General features: G+C 36.6%; 1 protein-coding gene across 1 annotated transcript in view; it reads right to left on the bottom strand.

The window, feature by feature from the left end:
* SHOC1 (shortage in chiasmata 1) overlaps positions 1-13,526 on the bottom strand; it is a 47,210-nt gene that overhangs the window by 21,024 nt on the left and 12,660 nt on the right. Inside the window, exons 7-13 of the mRNA XM_058168040.1 lie at positions 13,270-13,423; positions 13,017-13,124; positions 11,913-12,030; positions 10,383-10,477; positions 7,710-7,949; positions 4,932-5,384; positions 2,736-2,867 (exon numbers count right to left, since the gene is read on the bottom strand). Of these exons, the coding sequence (XP_058024023.1) occupies positions 2,736-2,867; positions 4,932-5,384; positions 7,710-7,949; positions 10,383-10,477; positions 11,913-12,030; positions 13,017-13,124; positions 13,270-13,423 (1,300 nt within the window). The remainder of the gene's footprint in view (positions 1-2,735; positions 2,868-4,931; positions 5,385-7,709; positions 7,950-10,382; positions 10,478-11,912; positions 12,031-13,016; positions 13,125-13,269; positions 13,424-13,526) is intronic.

The raw sequence follows: 13,526 nt of genomic DNA, 5'->3' as shown, positions 1-13,526 counted from the left end.
GGACCGTGTTGTGCCTTTGCGGCCTCTGACCCGGCGTCGGTCTCAACCAGCTCCTTGGTTTTCCGAGGAGCTGAGGGAGATGAAACGCCGGAGAAGACGCCTAGAGAGTGCCTGGAGATCCAGCCGTTCTGAGGCTGACCGGACACTAGTTAGGTCCTATAGCAGGACCTACCTAGTGGCATTGAGGGATGCGAAGCATTCTTACGTTTCCTCCCTCATTGCGTTGGCAGATAACTGCCCGGCCGCCCTGTTTCGGGTGACCCACTCTCTCCTTCAACAGGAGGGGCGGGAAGACCCGTTACAAGGGCGTGCCGAGGAGTTTAACGGTTATCTATACGATAAAATCGTTCAGCTTCGGGACGGACTGGATCAAAACTGGATAGATCCAGGCGAGAGTTCCGAGACCCGTCTTGTTGAGGTTGTTTGGGATAATTTTGACCCTGTGACTCCCGAGGACATGGACAGGCTGCTGGGTAGGTTGAATGCCACCACATGTTTACTGGACCCGTGCCCCTCCTGGTTGGTGCTGGCCACGCAGGAGGTGACACGAGGTTGGCTCCGGGGGATTACAAATGCTTCTTTGTGGGAGGGGGTCTTTCCCGCTGCCTTGAAAGAGGCGTGGTGAGACCTCTCCTCAAGAAGCCTTCCCTGGACCCAGCTGTTTTAGGAAATTATCATCCAGTCTCCAATCTTCGCTTCACGGCGAAGGTTGTAGAGAGTGTGGTGGCATGTCAGCTACCCCAGTACCTGGATGAAACTTTCTATCTAGACCCGTTCCAGTCCGGCTTTCGGCCCGGATACAGTACGGAGACGGCTTTGGTCGCGTTGGTGGATGATCTCTGGAGGGCCAGGGATAAGGGTTATGCCCTGGTCCTATTAGACCTCTCAGCGGCTTTTGATACCATTGACCATGGTATCCTGCTGCGCCGGTTGGAGGGGTTGGGAGTGGGAGGCACCGTTTATCGGTGGTTCTCCTCCTACCTCTCTGACTGGACGCAGACGGTGTTGACAGGGGGGCAGAGATCGACTCCGAGGTGCCTCATGTGTGGGGTGCCACAGGGATCGATTCTCTCACCCCTCCTGTTCAACATCTATATGAAGCCGCTGGGTGAGATCATCAGTGGTTTTGGGGTGAGATACCAACTGTATGCTGATGACACGCAGCTGTACTTTTCCACCCCAGCGAAGCTATCGATGTACTGTCCCGGTGTTTGGAAGCCGTACGGGTCTGGATGGGGAGGAACAGGCTCAAGCTTAATCCCTCCAAGACGGAGTGGCTGTGGATGCCGGCACCCCGGTACAGTCAGCTGCAGATGCGGCTGTTTGTTGGGGGCGAGTCATTGGCCCCGATGGAGAGGGTGCGCAACTTGGGCGTGCTCCTGGATGGGCGGTTGTCTTTTGAAGAGCATTTGACGACCATCTCCAGGAGAGCTTTTTATCAGGTTCGCCTGATCCGCCAGTTGCGTCCCTTCCTGGACCAGGATGCCCTATGCACGGTCACTCATGCTCTCGTTACTTCTCGCTTGGACTATTGCAATGCTCTCTACATGGGGCTCCCCTTGAAGAGCACTCGGAGACTCCAGCTAGTCCAGAATGCGGCTGCGCGGGTTATTGAGGGAGAAGTTCGGAGCTCCCATGTAACACCTATCCTGCGCAGACTGCACTGGCTACCTGTTGTCTTCCGGGTGCGCTTCAAGGTATTGGTTATTACCTTCAAAGCGCTCCATGGCTTAGGACCGGGATACCTACGGGACTGTCTACTGCCGTCTTCTATCTCCCAGCGACCGGTGCGTTCCCACAGAGAGGGACTCCTTAGGGTGCCGTCAGCCAAACAATGTCGACTGGCGGCCCCCAGGGGGAGGGCCTTCTCTGTGGAGGCCCCTACCCTGTGGAACGAGCTTCCCCCCGGACTTCGACAACTGCCCGACCTTAGGACCTTTCGCCGCAAACTTAAAACCTATTTATTTCGTATGGCTGGACTGGCTTCATTTTTTAAAAAAGAAAATTTTTTAAATTTGATTTAAATGGGTTTTTAAATTCCTGTAATTTTATAGGGTGTAATTTTATTTTAAATTCTTGGCCAATTGAATAAGTTTTTTAAGGGTTGTTTTTAATATTGTATGTGTTTTGTTTCTTGTATTTTATTTGGTTGTTCACCGCCCTGAGTCCTTCGGGAGAAGGGCGGTATACAAATTAAATAACAATAACAATAACAATAATAATAATTGTTATTTTTTTTTATTTTTTTTAACGGCACATAGAGGGCAATTCTGTGTTTGGAAGCCTAACAACTCTTAACCTGTTTAAAAATGAAGATCCATAGGAATTAGTGGCCCATCAAGAGTTAATTCTTAGATAGCAGACAGAGGTGAAAACATCATTTTAAAAATATAGTACTTTTAAAATGTGCTTCTCTACATAAAAAGCAGCATTTGTCATTGTAATACAATGTGTACCAATCTAATTGGCTATTTTGGTGAGGCACTCCATTTTCAGTAGGATACATAAGTGGCCTCCTGTGGGGATTATGATGTTTTCTGTTTCTTCTTCTTTGGTATAATCAGTTCCCTCATAAATGTGCATTCATCTGACCATTTTTTCTGAACAGAATTCTACATACATATAATTGTTCATTCTTTAACTGGGGAAGTTTTGAGATCATTACAGAAGAATTTGAAATCCAGAGCTCCTGTTATAAAAGAAACTTTATAATGGTGCTTTAAAATATTTAGTACCTGATGTTTTAATTTTGAGGAAAGCTAATGTATTATTGTCTTTTGATTGGTTTTCCATAGGAGCTGTCATGCCAGGAACCCTAGGACTTTTGTGGCTTTCAATTGAAGGTTGTTCGTTCTCGGCATCAAATACTTAGGAAATACAAAAACAGGTTAATAAAATAAGTTAAAGCAATCTAATTTCTTTCTGAATCAAGCCCTTTTTTTGGATCAAGACCCACCCTGAGTGGCATGTTTATTCAAAAAATAAATGGATTCGTGAATGAGATCAGGACAGTACTAAAGTTTTCAGCTGTACTTAATTAAATACTGTTAATATTTCTCATGTTTATTTCCTTATGATTCAATTTGTATTTAGCAATATTCCCATTTTCTAACTGTAAAAATCAAGATCAATAGTAGTTTTGGGGAGGAAGAAGTAGAAGTGACCCAAGACTTGGGAACTGAATGCATCCTGCACCAAAAGGATAGCTTCTTATCTAATGGGAGACCTGAAAAGCTATATCTGTGTGGCACATATAAGTGGCTGTAGGTTCCTATTGTGCTTCTTGCTTTCTATAAAAGAAATAATAGGGAAGTTTCCTACAGAGAAATTCTAAAATATCTAAGAATTAGACTGTCTACTGTTGACATCACCTCATCCTAAGAGATCTGTAAGGGGCGTGCATAAGCGCACCAACGTGCCTACTGTCCCTGTCCTACTGTCCCCATTTATTCATATCTATTTCCTGTATTCATAATCATTTTTATACTTATATCTGTTATCTTATACATGCTTGACGAATAAATAAATAATTTAAAAAATGTAACATAGAGTTGCAGTTTTAGTGTGAGATCACTAGATGGTAACATAAGACTAAGAAAAGATGTAGTGCTCTACTACAGGACTTATTACTTCCTACAATGTTGTACTATGTGCAAAAATATATTCATAAACAATGAAAATCTAACATAGTAACTGATGCTCCTCATTAGTAAATAAGTATTTAAATTACTCATGAAATATAATTAAAGTCTAAGCTTTGAGGGTCTGATGTATGTGAACATAAATAGTTCAATATTTCAATGGCAATTGTTGTATCTATGACATTCATCATTTTTATCATCTGTGCTGGTTCTATACAACAAACTCATTATTCATCCAGTGAAAATTCTTTTTAATTAAATATATTGAGATACTTTTTAGTTAACTTGCACTCCAATTGAATCACACATTAACTAGCACAATTATTTAACAAAATGGGACTGGATGCTTCTGAGAGCAGAATTTGCTAACCATTAGGGGCAATAAGGTATGTATGATCTAATTAAATACAATGAGCCTGATTTATTCCAGTTGTTTTCCATTCTGAAAATAGGAGAAGAGAATCAACAGTGGGGAAATCCAAAGGGTGTGGAAGGGCAGTAATGGGAGGGACTACATTATCCAAATTGTTGTGGTGGTAGTAATACAGGGAGCTATTGATTCACACACACACATATACACATCAATCTAATCTGACATCCTTTAGCTACAGAAAATACAAATTATATCTGTATGCCTTCATTGTGTCAGCATATGTTGATTGATCTCTCCCGGTGTACTTCTATCAGCAAGTACAATTTTTACAAACTTATTTAAACCAAGGTTCATTTCCCTGTACATTTAAACTATGTTGATTTTAAAGTAAAAATTAGAACCATTGTAATATTATAGCTCAACCCAGAAAGCACTTGACTGCATATCAGCTAGTTGTTCAGATTTTAATTTGACCCCTACTTTTTGCTTAGTGCTGTAGATATTCTCCCCACCAACTGACTATTTGATGGGAACTGCGTGTAGCTTCCCAAAATGGGGACACAGAGTAAAATGTGTGTGTGCATAAATCACGTACAATATACTCTAATAACTAAATGCTCTTAAGACTTACTGTTTGTTCTAGAGAGATGCACTATTGGAAATATTTAATTTTCTTTTCCCCATATAGATCAAAATGTTCCCTATGATAAGGGAATATCTTATTAAGTAGGTTTATCATGTACTCGAAATATTCCCATATTCCTATCTGATCCTTTCTGATCTCAATGGTTTACATGGGTGTTTCTTATTATAGTTGTAATGTTTTATCAGAAAAGAACATTTGATGCTAAACTATGGTGTGCTTACAAACAGCCCACAAAAAAGATTTAAAATCTAAAGAAAAGTAATAAAACTACCTTCTTCTTGATTATCCACACTATTCCCTTCTTTTCTTTGGCTGATCACCTGTTTAGATCTCAGCATGATAAAATTACTCAAAAGATCAAAGTCATCTTTACATTTTCTAGGCTGTTCAGGTAGAACTGACTTTTTATTTCTTAATCTACTATTTTCTGAGACAGAGACTTTCTTGCAACTGACTAGTTGATTGTTTTTTCCTACTTCATGGTTTTCAATCTGCACTGGCTTTTCAATTTCATTTTGTAATTTGGTTTGTTTGATATAATTTTCAGTAGATACATTGTTGTCTGCTATAGAGATACTATACTGTGGTGAAGTAGGTGTCAGAGATAGTGAAGAAAATGTCTCATTTTTTTTAGGAGAACAAGAATCCTTGGTCGCAATACAGTGAGGGATACTAAAAATCTTCATGTTGCTGTCACAGAAGGAACTTTTGTCATCAAGCCATTCTGAAAAGGAAACAAATATTTGTCCATTGTCTATCTATGTATTTATTTTTCAATTGAACACAGCTTAGTCAAAAACATATTCTGAATTATTATGGGATATCACAATCAACCCAAACAATCACTCTTATCCATTGAAATTAGGGACAATTGGGAGCAGCAATTTGGTGGTTAACTGAAGCAGTTTGCGAATGAAACCGCAACAGTGTTTGTGGTCTTACTTCAGTTTTCCTTCACCTTACAGATCTGTGAAGCTTGTAAATGCAAGCATTGGTTGTAAAGTTACTTTTTCATAATTATTGTAACTGCAAATTGTTGCTAAACAAGGTAGTCACTAAATGAGTACTAAACCTGCAAAGCAATGTGTAATTAAGAAAACATAATTTTATTATTTAAACACATTTGTATAGGTGCCCATCTCACATGGTGACTCTGGATGATTTAGATAATAATAAACAATTAAAATGCACACAAAAAATATATAAAACCATTAGAACACGAAATTTACAGTAAAAAAAAGCAGAATGGTAGTAAAACATACAAAGAGAGAATTACATTAACTGTCAATCAGTCATCTAGCAGGCTCCATTGTATCATGGGATCCTCAAGCTAATTGACAGAACCATGTTTTAAGGGCTTTCTAAAAGGTCAACAATTTAAAATATTTTAGTAAAACCACAAACACAAGTAATATAGCTTTTCAAAGGATTTATTCATCTTTATTATCACAGTAGCTTTCAGCAATCTGATTCCCACCAGATGCATTGAGCTATGTCCATTCCCAATCAGTACCCTATTTGTAACCCAACAAATTTGGATGGTGTTATTAAGGCTTGATACAATATCTCCTTTTATGTCTATGAATATTATAACTATGGGGGATTAGAAATAGGAAATTCTATGTTTCCATACCATCAAAAACTGTGTTATTGGATTACATCTCATTAATTACATCTCATTAATCTGATAACAGATACTCTTTTTATGCGGCAAAAGTCTTTGTCAGCAAAATAAGAATGAAGGGAATTCATCTCCATTCCTAACAGACTTTGGTACAAGTGATCCTCATTCAACAATCATTTGAAGTTATGGATGGCCTCAGAAAGGTGCTTCTGGCCTGTAAAGCTCTTCTGGCCATAACAAAATGTTGCGCTACCACCATCCTGCAATCATGTGATTGCGATCTGGATGCTTGGCAACCCTTTTGCACTTATGACTGGTTGCCAAGTGCCCCACAATCATGTGATTGCCATTTGCAATCTTGGATGGATCTGTATTTACCAATGCCTTTACTGAAGAACAATAACTGAACATTAGCTTTCTCCTTGATCTACAGATCAAAGCCTCCATTGGAAGTACACAGAATAAAACCAGGGCTGCACGCTGTATGTTACCTTGAGATACTGGGTTATGTTTATAAGGTGAATCGATGATTTAATACATAATGAAAAATAAAATGAAAAAAGGACTAACAATCCCTTTTGTGTTCCAGAAAGCAGTACTGTCTGTGGTCTGGGAAAAAGAATAAGGACTTATTTAAAAGACTGGAAGCCTTATATGGACTTTTTATTGAAAGAGAAAAGATTCAATTGATGATGTATGGATTTGGAGATTAAAAAGTGTTAACGATGAAGGGGAAAAATGAGGATGGCAATTACTCAATGAAAAGAAGGGTGGAAGTCATAGTTTGTTTTCTTTCTTTTTTTCAGTTCTTCTCATTTCTTTAATTTTTATACTTTAATTGTATTTGAAAAATTCTAATAAAAATTATTAAGAAAAACACAAAATGGTACTATCTGCCCATGCAAAAATACACTATACTGGAAATGAGAATAGAAAAACATGTTCCAAGCACGTGTGGTAAATACATTTGACAGTCTGTAGACAAGAACTTCTCAAATTGAGTTTAGGTACTATCCAGTTCAATTTCAAGTTATCACAAGATAACTTGAACACAGAAAGAATGAAAATGAAAAGGATAAGACTTATTCAAATAAAAGAAGGGAGTAGTAGTTAAAAAATAGGGATCATCCTGACAGAGAGGTTTCTGTCATAAATATAGTTAGCTATAGTTCCCAGGACAGTAGAGCAGGCACAATATTGCCTCAAGCAGCATATTTCCAGTGCCAACATTTTCTATAATGATGTCATTAGAGATGTACTTGCATGCCACACTACCTTTCCCAGAGTGCCATAGCATTAATAGAATGCTGGGAGCTAGCATGCTAATCCAACATCTTCTAATATCTTTTAGACAAATTCAAGTGGAAATGAAATACCTCATTTTCATTAAAAAAATAAAACAGAAATAAAGTTTAAAATACTTACTATCTAATTGGAAATTAGTAATTTTGGAAAAAACTTCAATATCTGTATTAGCAAGTCTTCCTTCATCATTTACATTTATGCTCAGTGCTTCTAAGACACATGGCACAGTCAGTTTTTCTCTTAAATTAATCCACTCATCTTCCAAGGTTCCAGTCATCATAGAATTTTCATGTATAGACAACTTTGTCTTCAGTTCTGTGATTGAAAACTGTTGACATACAGCAACAGAATTCTGAGGTACTGTAAAAAAAATGATACAGACCAGTTTTTTATCATCCCTACATTTCAGTTATCATACATTTCTCTTTTTTAAATTTATTTTATTAAATTTTAACAATTAAACAATTCTTATTCACCTCTTGTGCATGACTGTGACTATTTACATAACATAACACTACAATTCACCTATACTCTATATATTTTTACTAAATCTACTTCTACTTTTGTCCATTTCTTTTCCGTTTTTCTGTTTTCGATCCAGTTGTACCACTTCCCGGCCAATCAATATTTTGTCCAATTGTTGTGGTATCATTTCAATCCCATACTCATCTTTATCTTTTATATACCATGATTTTAGTTGCAAATAAGGCCACCAATCTATATTTATTCCCTGTTCTTCCAATTCCTGCCTATTTTTTAGATTCACTTGGCTTTCTAAAATTTCATTGTATTTGGCCATTTTACTTATATCCAGAGTGTTGGGGTGGATCATCTCCTACATTGTGGAAATCCATCTAGGGATTTTCATATAATGTTTTTTCTTGATTTCTTGCCATATTTGGATTAAAGCTTCTCGTACTTTATGTTGAAAAAAATTTAAATGAAATTTATTCTCTTTGTCCTATAGGAAGGCATGCCATCCTTTTTGTAAATCATGTCCTTCCAGTATAAGTAAACTTCTATTTCTCAAATTAATCTATTCCTTAACCCAAACTAAGATTGCTGCTTTCTAATAAAGTCGCCAGTTGGAAGCCCTAGGTCACCTCTGCTTCTACTATCCTGAAGATCTGTTAATTTTATTCTTGCTTTCTTACCTGCCCATATAAATTTTGTTGTAATTTGGTTCAACTCCATAAAAAATTTCTTATCCAATTTAATAGGTATGGTTTGAAAAAGATAGAGCAGTTTTGGCAAAACATTCATTTTAATAGTTGCAATTTGATCTAGTATAGATAGGTGCAATGCATCCCATCTTTCCAAATCTAATTTTATTTGTTGTATTAATTTTACATAATTGTCTTCCTTAATCGAAGAACACCTCGCTGTCAGCCAAATTCCTAGATATTTAATTTTCCTTGTACTCTGTAGTCCCAATTCTTCCTCCAGTTCTCTTTCCTGTTGTAATGCTACATTTTTCACTATCATTTTTGTTTTTGCCTTATTAATTTTGAGGCCTGATACTTCTCCATATCTTTCTTACTCCCGTATTAAGATAGGTCCTGTCTCCCTTGGGTCCTCCATAAAAAATACTAGGTCGTCTGCAAATGCCTTTAATTTATATTCTTCCTTTCTGATTTTGGTTCCTTTAATCTCTGGATTTGCTCTAATTTTCATCAATAATGTCAAAATAAAAAGCAGAGGTGACAATGGGCATCCCTGGCGAACTCCTTTCCTTATTTCAAATGTTCTTGTAATTTCTCCATTTATTATAATACTTGCTTTTTGTGAAAAATAGACTGCTTCAATCATTTGTTCAAATTTGTCTCTGAAAAGTTATCATACATTTCTATCTATGCATATTTAATTGTCAACTAATGTATATCCTGCTGGTTAGCCTTGTGGGACTGAAAAGTATGAATGCAAACCCTTCCTTTTGAGAAATCACAACCATATTACTCAAAAGTAAATTTGAATGAGATCAATCATGGGTACATTGCAAGATGCAAACGTTAAGTCCACAGCTTTAAGAAGCAAGTCTTACTTAAATATCAGTAAGGCAACTGGATATACTTGGAAAATTATTTGAAAGAAATCTTTTGAAATGTGCAGGAGCACAAGTACACAAATGCAACATTGCTTTAAAGCAGCTATACGTATGTTTTGGAGACTCCTTGTAATTTTGAAAATAGGCTGCTTTAAGGAATTGATCATTAAAGGAGTAATCTTACATGAGCCACGTCTGTTTTGAAATCAGGAAAAAGTGTGAAAAAAAGATGTGGATGCTTTAAAGATATACTGATCTCATTTTCCTACATATTCTTGTAAATAATTTTCTAAGTAGGCACAGCTCTATTGATTACACTGATTACATAAACAACTTTCTTATTAAAATACATTTTAATAGAAAGAAAGACATATTTAACAGACAAGAGGCAGATTTTCAGTTTGTTATACTTACCTAAAGTATTATCTAATAAGCTTACTTAGGAAAACAGAAATTTGTTTCATACTCATATTAGTCAATCTAGCTCAATACTGTCAACAATAGTACTTAAAAATTTATGAACCCATTTGAACTTTCAATATTTCTGCATAAATATAACCTAAAATATTATCAGTTCTCAACACAAGTGCTAAGACTAGATGAAAAGAGCCAGTTAAACAAATGAGTCAAAAACATTATACTTGATCATTTATTTATTGAGGAAAGTAATCCAAAGACACATATTTATGTGTGTGGGGAAAGTATGTGAACCTTTATTAAATCTAAATTCAAAAATTGTACTTAATTACCTATTAGGAAAAGTGAAGACATAGCATTCTGGTATTTCTCTGACTGCCACATAAGTCCTTCCAAATAGTTTGAAGTAGATTCTGTAATGAAATCACTAAGGGGAAAAAGAACAGGAAAAACATTAGATTTTGTATCCTGTTTTCATATAGACCAACACACAAATAGATGTAAGTTAACAAATACAGCTGTCTCTTTTCTACACCAATTTTTCATTTTTAGCAAACATAACTAGGAAGAACTATTGTTTTACACCACACAGAAACTTTCATTTCCCTCATGCAGCTTAAATATCTCTAACAATTAATTAACATAGTTGAAAGCAAAAAAAATCTATTAGCATATTAGCATACTAGAAATATTTGGTTATTTTGCTGGAATGCATAATATGAAAATTATATGTGTGAGAAAAATTAAGCTGCTATCTTTTTGACTCACTAAATCAAAATGCAGTTCACCAGTCAATTACATAATCAGCAGTTAATCCCTTAGGCAGAATAACCTGTTGAAAATATTTTGTTCCTCCAGACCAATCATGGTCATTTCTTAAAGAAAATATCAGCAAATATTTGCGTTTAAAAAACAAAAGTGACTGTGTATTTCTTCAGAGGTTGCTGAACTCTAGTAACATTTAATAAATCAATCAGAACTGTTTCAGCTGAATTTTTAATAGAAGCTTTATGGATTTCTCAAACTAATATATTTACTTTCCTAAATATTTTTCTTTTTTTAAAAAAAAACACTTGTAATCTTTATAAAAAGCTCATATGGTATAGTGGTTAAAGTGTTAGACTGACACCTAGGGGATACAGTTCTGCTCTAGCTTCAGCTAAAGAAGCTCACAGAGTGACTTTGGTCATCTACACTGTCTCAGCTCAGCTTATGTCACAGTGCTATGAGCATAGGGAAAAACAGGCGGAACGGAGCACGACATATAGGTGCCATATAATCTTAGTAAATAAATTCAATATAATTGAAAAATAATCCAGCTTGAAAAAGTGACCATAAAAATATAAATACAAAACCACACTTAACACACACACACACACACACACACACACACACACACACACACACACACACACATCAAATTACAATTAAATAATCCTCCCCTAAGGAGGACTAAAACAAAAATCCAATAGGGAAAGCAGCATTGAAAGCAGAGGTGGTATTCAGCAGGTTCTGACTAGTTCTGGAGAACTGGTAGCAGAAATTTTGAGTAGTTTGGAGAACCGGCAAATACCACCTCTGGCTGTCCCTGCCACCACCTATTCTCTGCCTCCCGAGTCCCAGCTGATCGGGAGGAAATGGTGATTTTACAGTAACCTTTCCCCTGGAGTGAGGTGGGAATGGAGATTTTACAGTATTCTTCCCCTGCCACCCCCACCAAGCCATGCCCACAAGCCATGCCACCCCCACCAAGCCATGCCCATAATACCGTAGTAAAAAAATTTGAATCCCACCACTGATTGAAGTCTCATTCCCCTCCTCAATGAGCACATAAAACACAGTAAAGACAAAAACACCTTTACCTTTTATTAATGGGAGAAACAGGTTCTGGTTTTAAGTGGGCATACAATGAATTCATGTACCTATTTTCTTTCCTACATGGAGGAGTTAATGGCACCTCAAGTTCTCCATTGTAACTTACTGGCAATTTCAGAAAAAGAAAAAAGATTTTAAGATACAATGGTTTCAGTATTTCTCAATATTAAGAATACAATAATCTGAAAAACACATGGAAGTAATTTGCAGTTTAACGAGGTTTTAATGATAGTAATAAAACTACAGGATTTCCCCATCTCTTTTACAATCTAATAAACAATTTCCTCCAAAGTAAAGCTTGATACTGTACTTAATCTTGTAAGGCACACAATTTTTGACCAATATCCTACAGACAATTAGCACTTGCTAATGAAATAAAATCAAGAGATCTTTCTGAAATTTAACATTATCCAAAGTATCAAAATTCTAGTTCGGATAAGGTTACCAAATAGCTGAACAGGCAAAGGAGGGCATAGATAATACGAAAAGAGGATAAGGGAGAGGAAGGAGAACACATAGTTTAAACTTAAAACATAGTGAAAAATTGCAGTGAAAAATTGCAAAAAAAAGTACTTAGTACATGTGTATAAAATCCTTGTTTCCAGCATTAGAAATATCAATTTTCAATTGCAGGAATGTGCTAGAGAAGTTTAGGAGGCAAAAGCCTTCAACATGTAACTGATTAAGGCAGGGGTGTGAAACTTGCATCATTACAGCAGTGTCACGTGATGTATCACAACTTCCCCCTCTTCACTAAACCAGGTGTGGGCATGACCAGTGCGTGACACATCTGGCCTGCGGGCCACAAGTTTGACAGCCCTGGATTAAGGTGTTGACAATTTCAGGTAGCAGTGTAAGCAGACAGAAGGCACTAAGTAACTAGGGTCACAGAGTGAAGATTGTTAACTTGTGATTACAGGAGCAGTTATTAGAAATGTGATGTTCTGCAAAAAATAGCTGTTCAAAAAGAGATAATCAAGAAGCCAATTGACTTTAAGGCTATGCCTTCTGTATGAAGAACACAAGGACAAAAAAGTAAATATGTCCTCCTTTTGCCAGATGTCCAGTAACACTAGTGCAAATGTACCTACTTGGATTGTTGAATTCTGGTAGATCTTTGTTCTGACTAGAATAAACTTCTTGAGTAGAGTAATGTTTTGAACTCTTTATCATCTCCGGTATAATTGTCATGTTAAGTTCTGGAAAAGATGTTAACACAAAACTGTAATGTCCTTTTCCTAGGGAATATGCTTAATGTTTAACTGCATTAATAAAAGGAACAGAAATAAAATGATAATGGGCAATGCGAAATATGGGAATTGGTTCCAAAATTTATATTCTTACTTTCATTAGTTATTCTGAGACATTCATTTTCATCTTCTAAAATTTCTGGAGTTACTTGTAATAAAGATTTAAGGGCTAAACTTGTGAAAATCTCCATATCCACCTTTGAGTTTGTTGCTTCACAGAATTGAAACTTAACAAGAAATAAAGGAATCTAGAAAGAAAGACAACAGTATCTATCACAATAGCTTGTAGATACAATTTTTTTGTATTCTATCTACTTAACAGCTCATGGTAGCTTATAGAAATACTTACCG

Source organism: Ahaetulla prasina, chromosome 2 (assembly GCF_028640845.1).
Source record: "Ahaetulla prasina isolate Xishuangbanna chromosome 2, ASM2864084v1, whole genome shotgun sequence".
Classification (NCBI taxonomy): domain Eukaryota; kingdom Metazoa; phylum Chordata; class Lepidosauria; order Squamata; family Colubridae; genus Ahaetulla; species Ahaetulla prasina.
The sequence above is the reverse complement of the archived record's forward strand: the minus strand, read 5'-3'. Positions and strand labels throughout refer to the sequence as shown.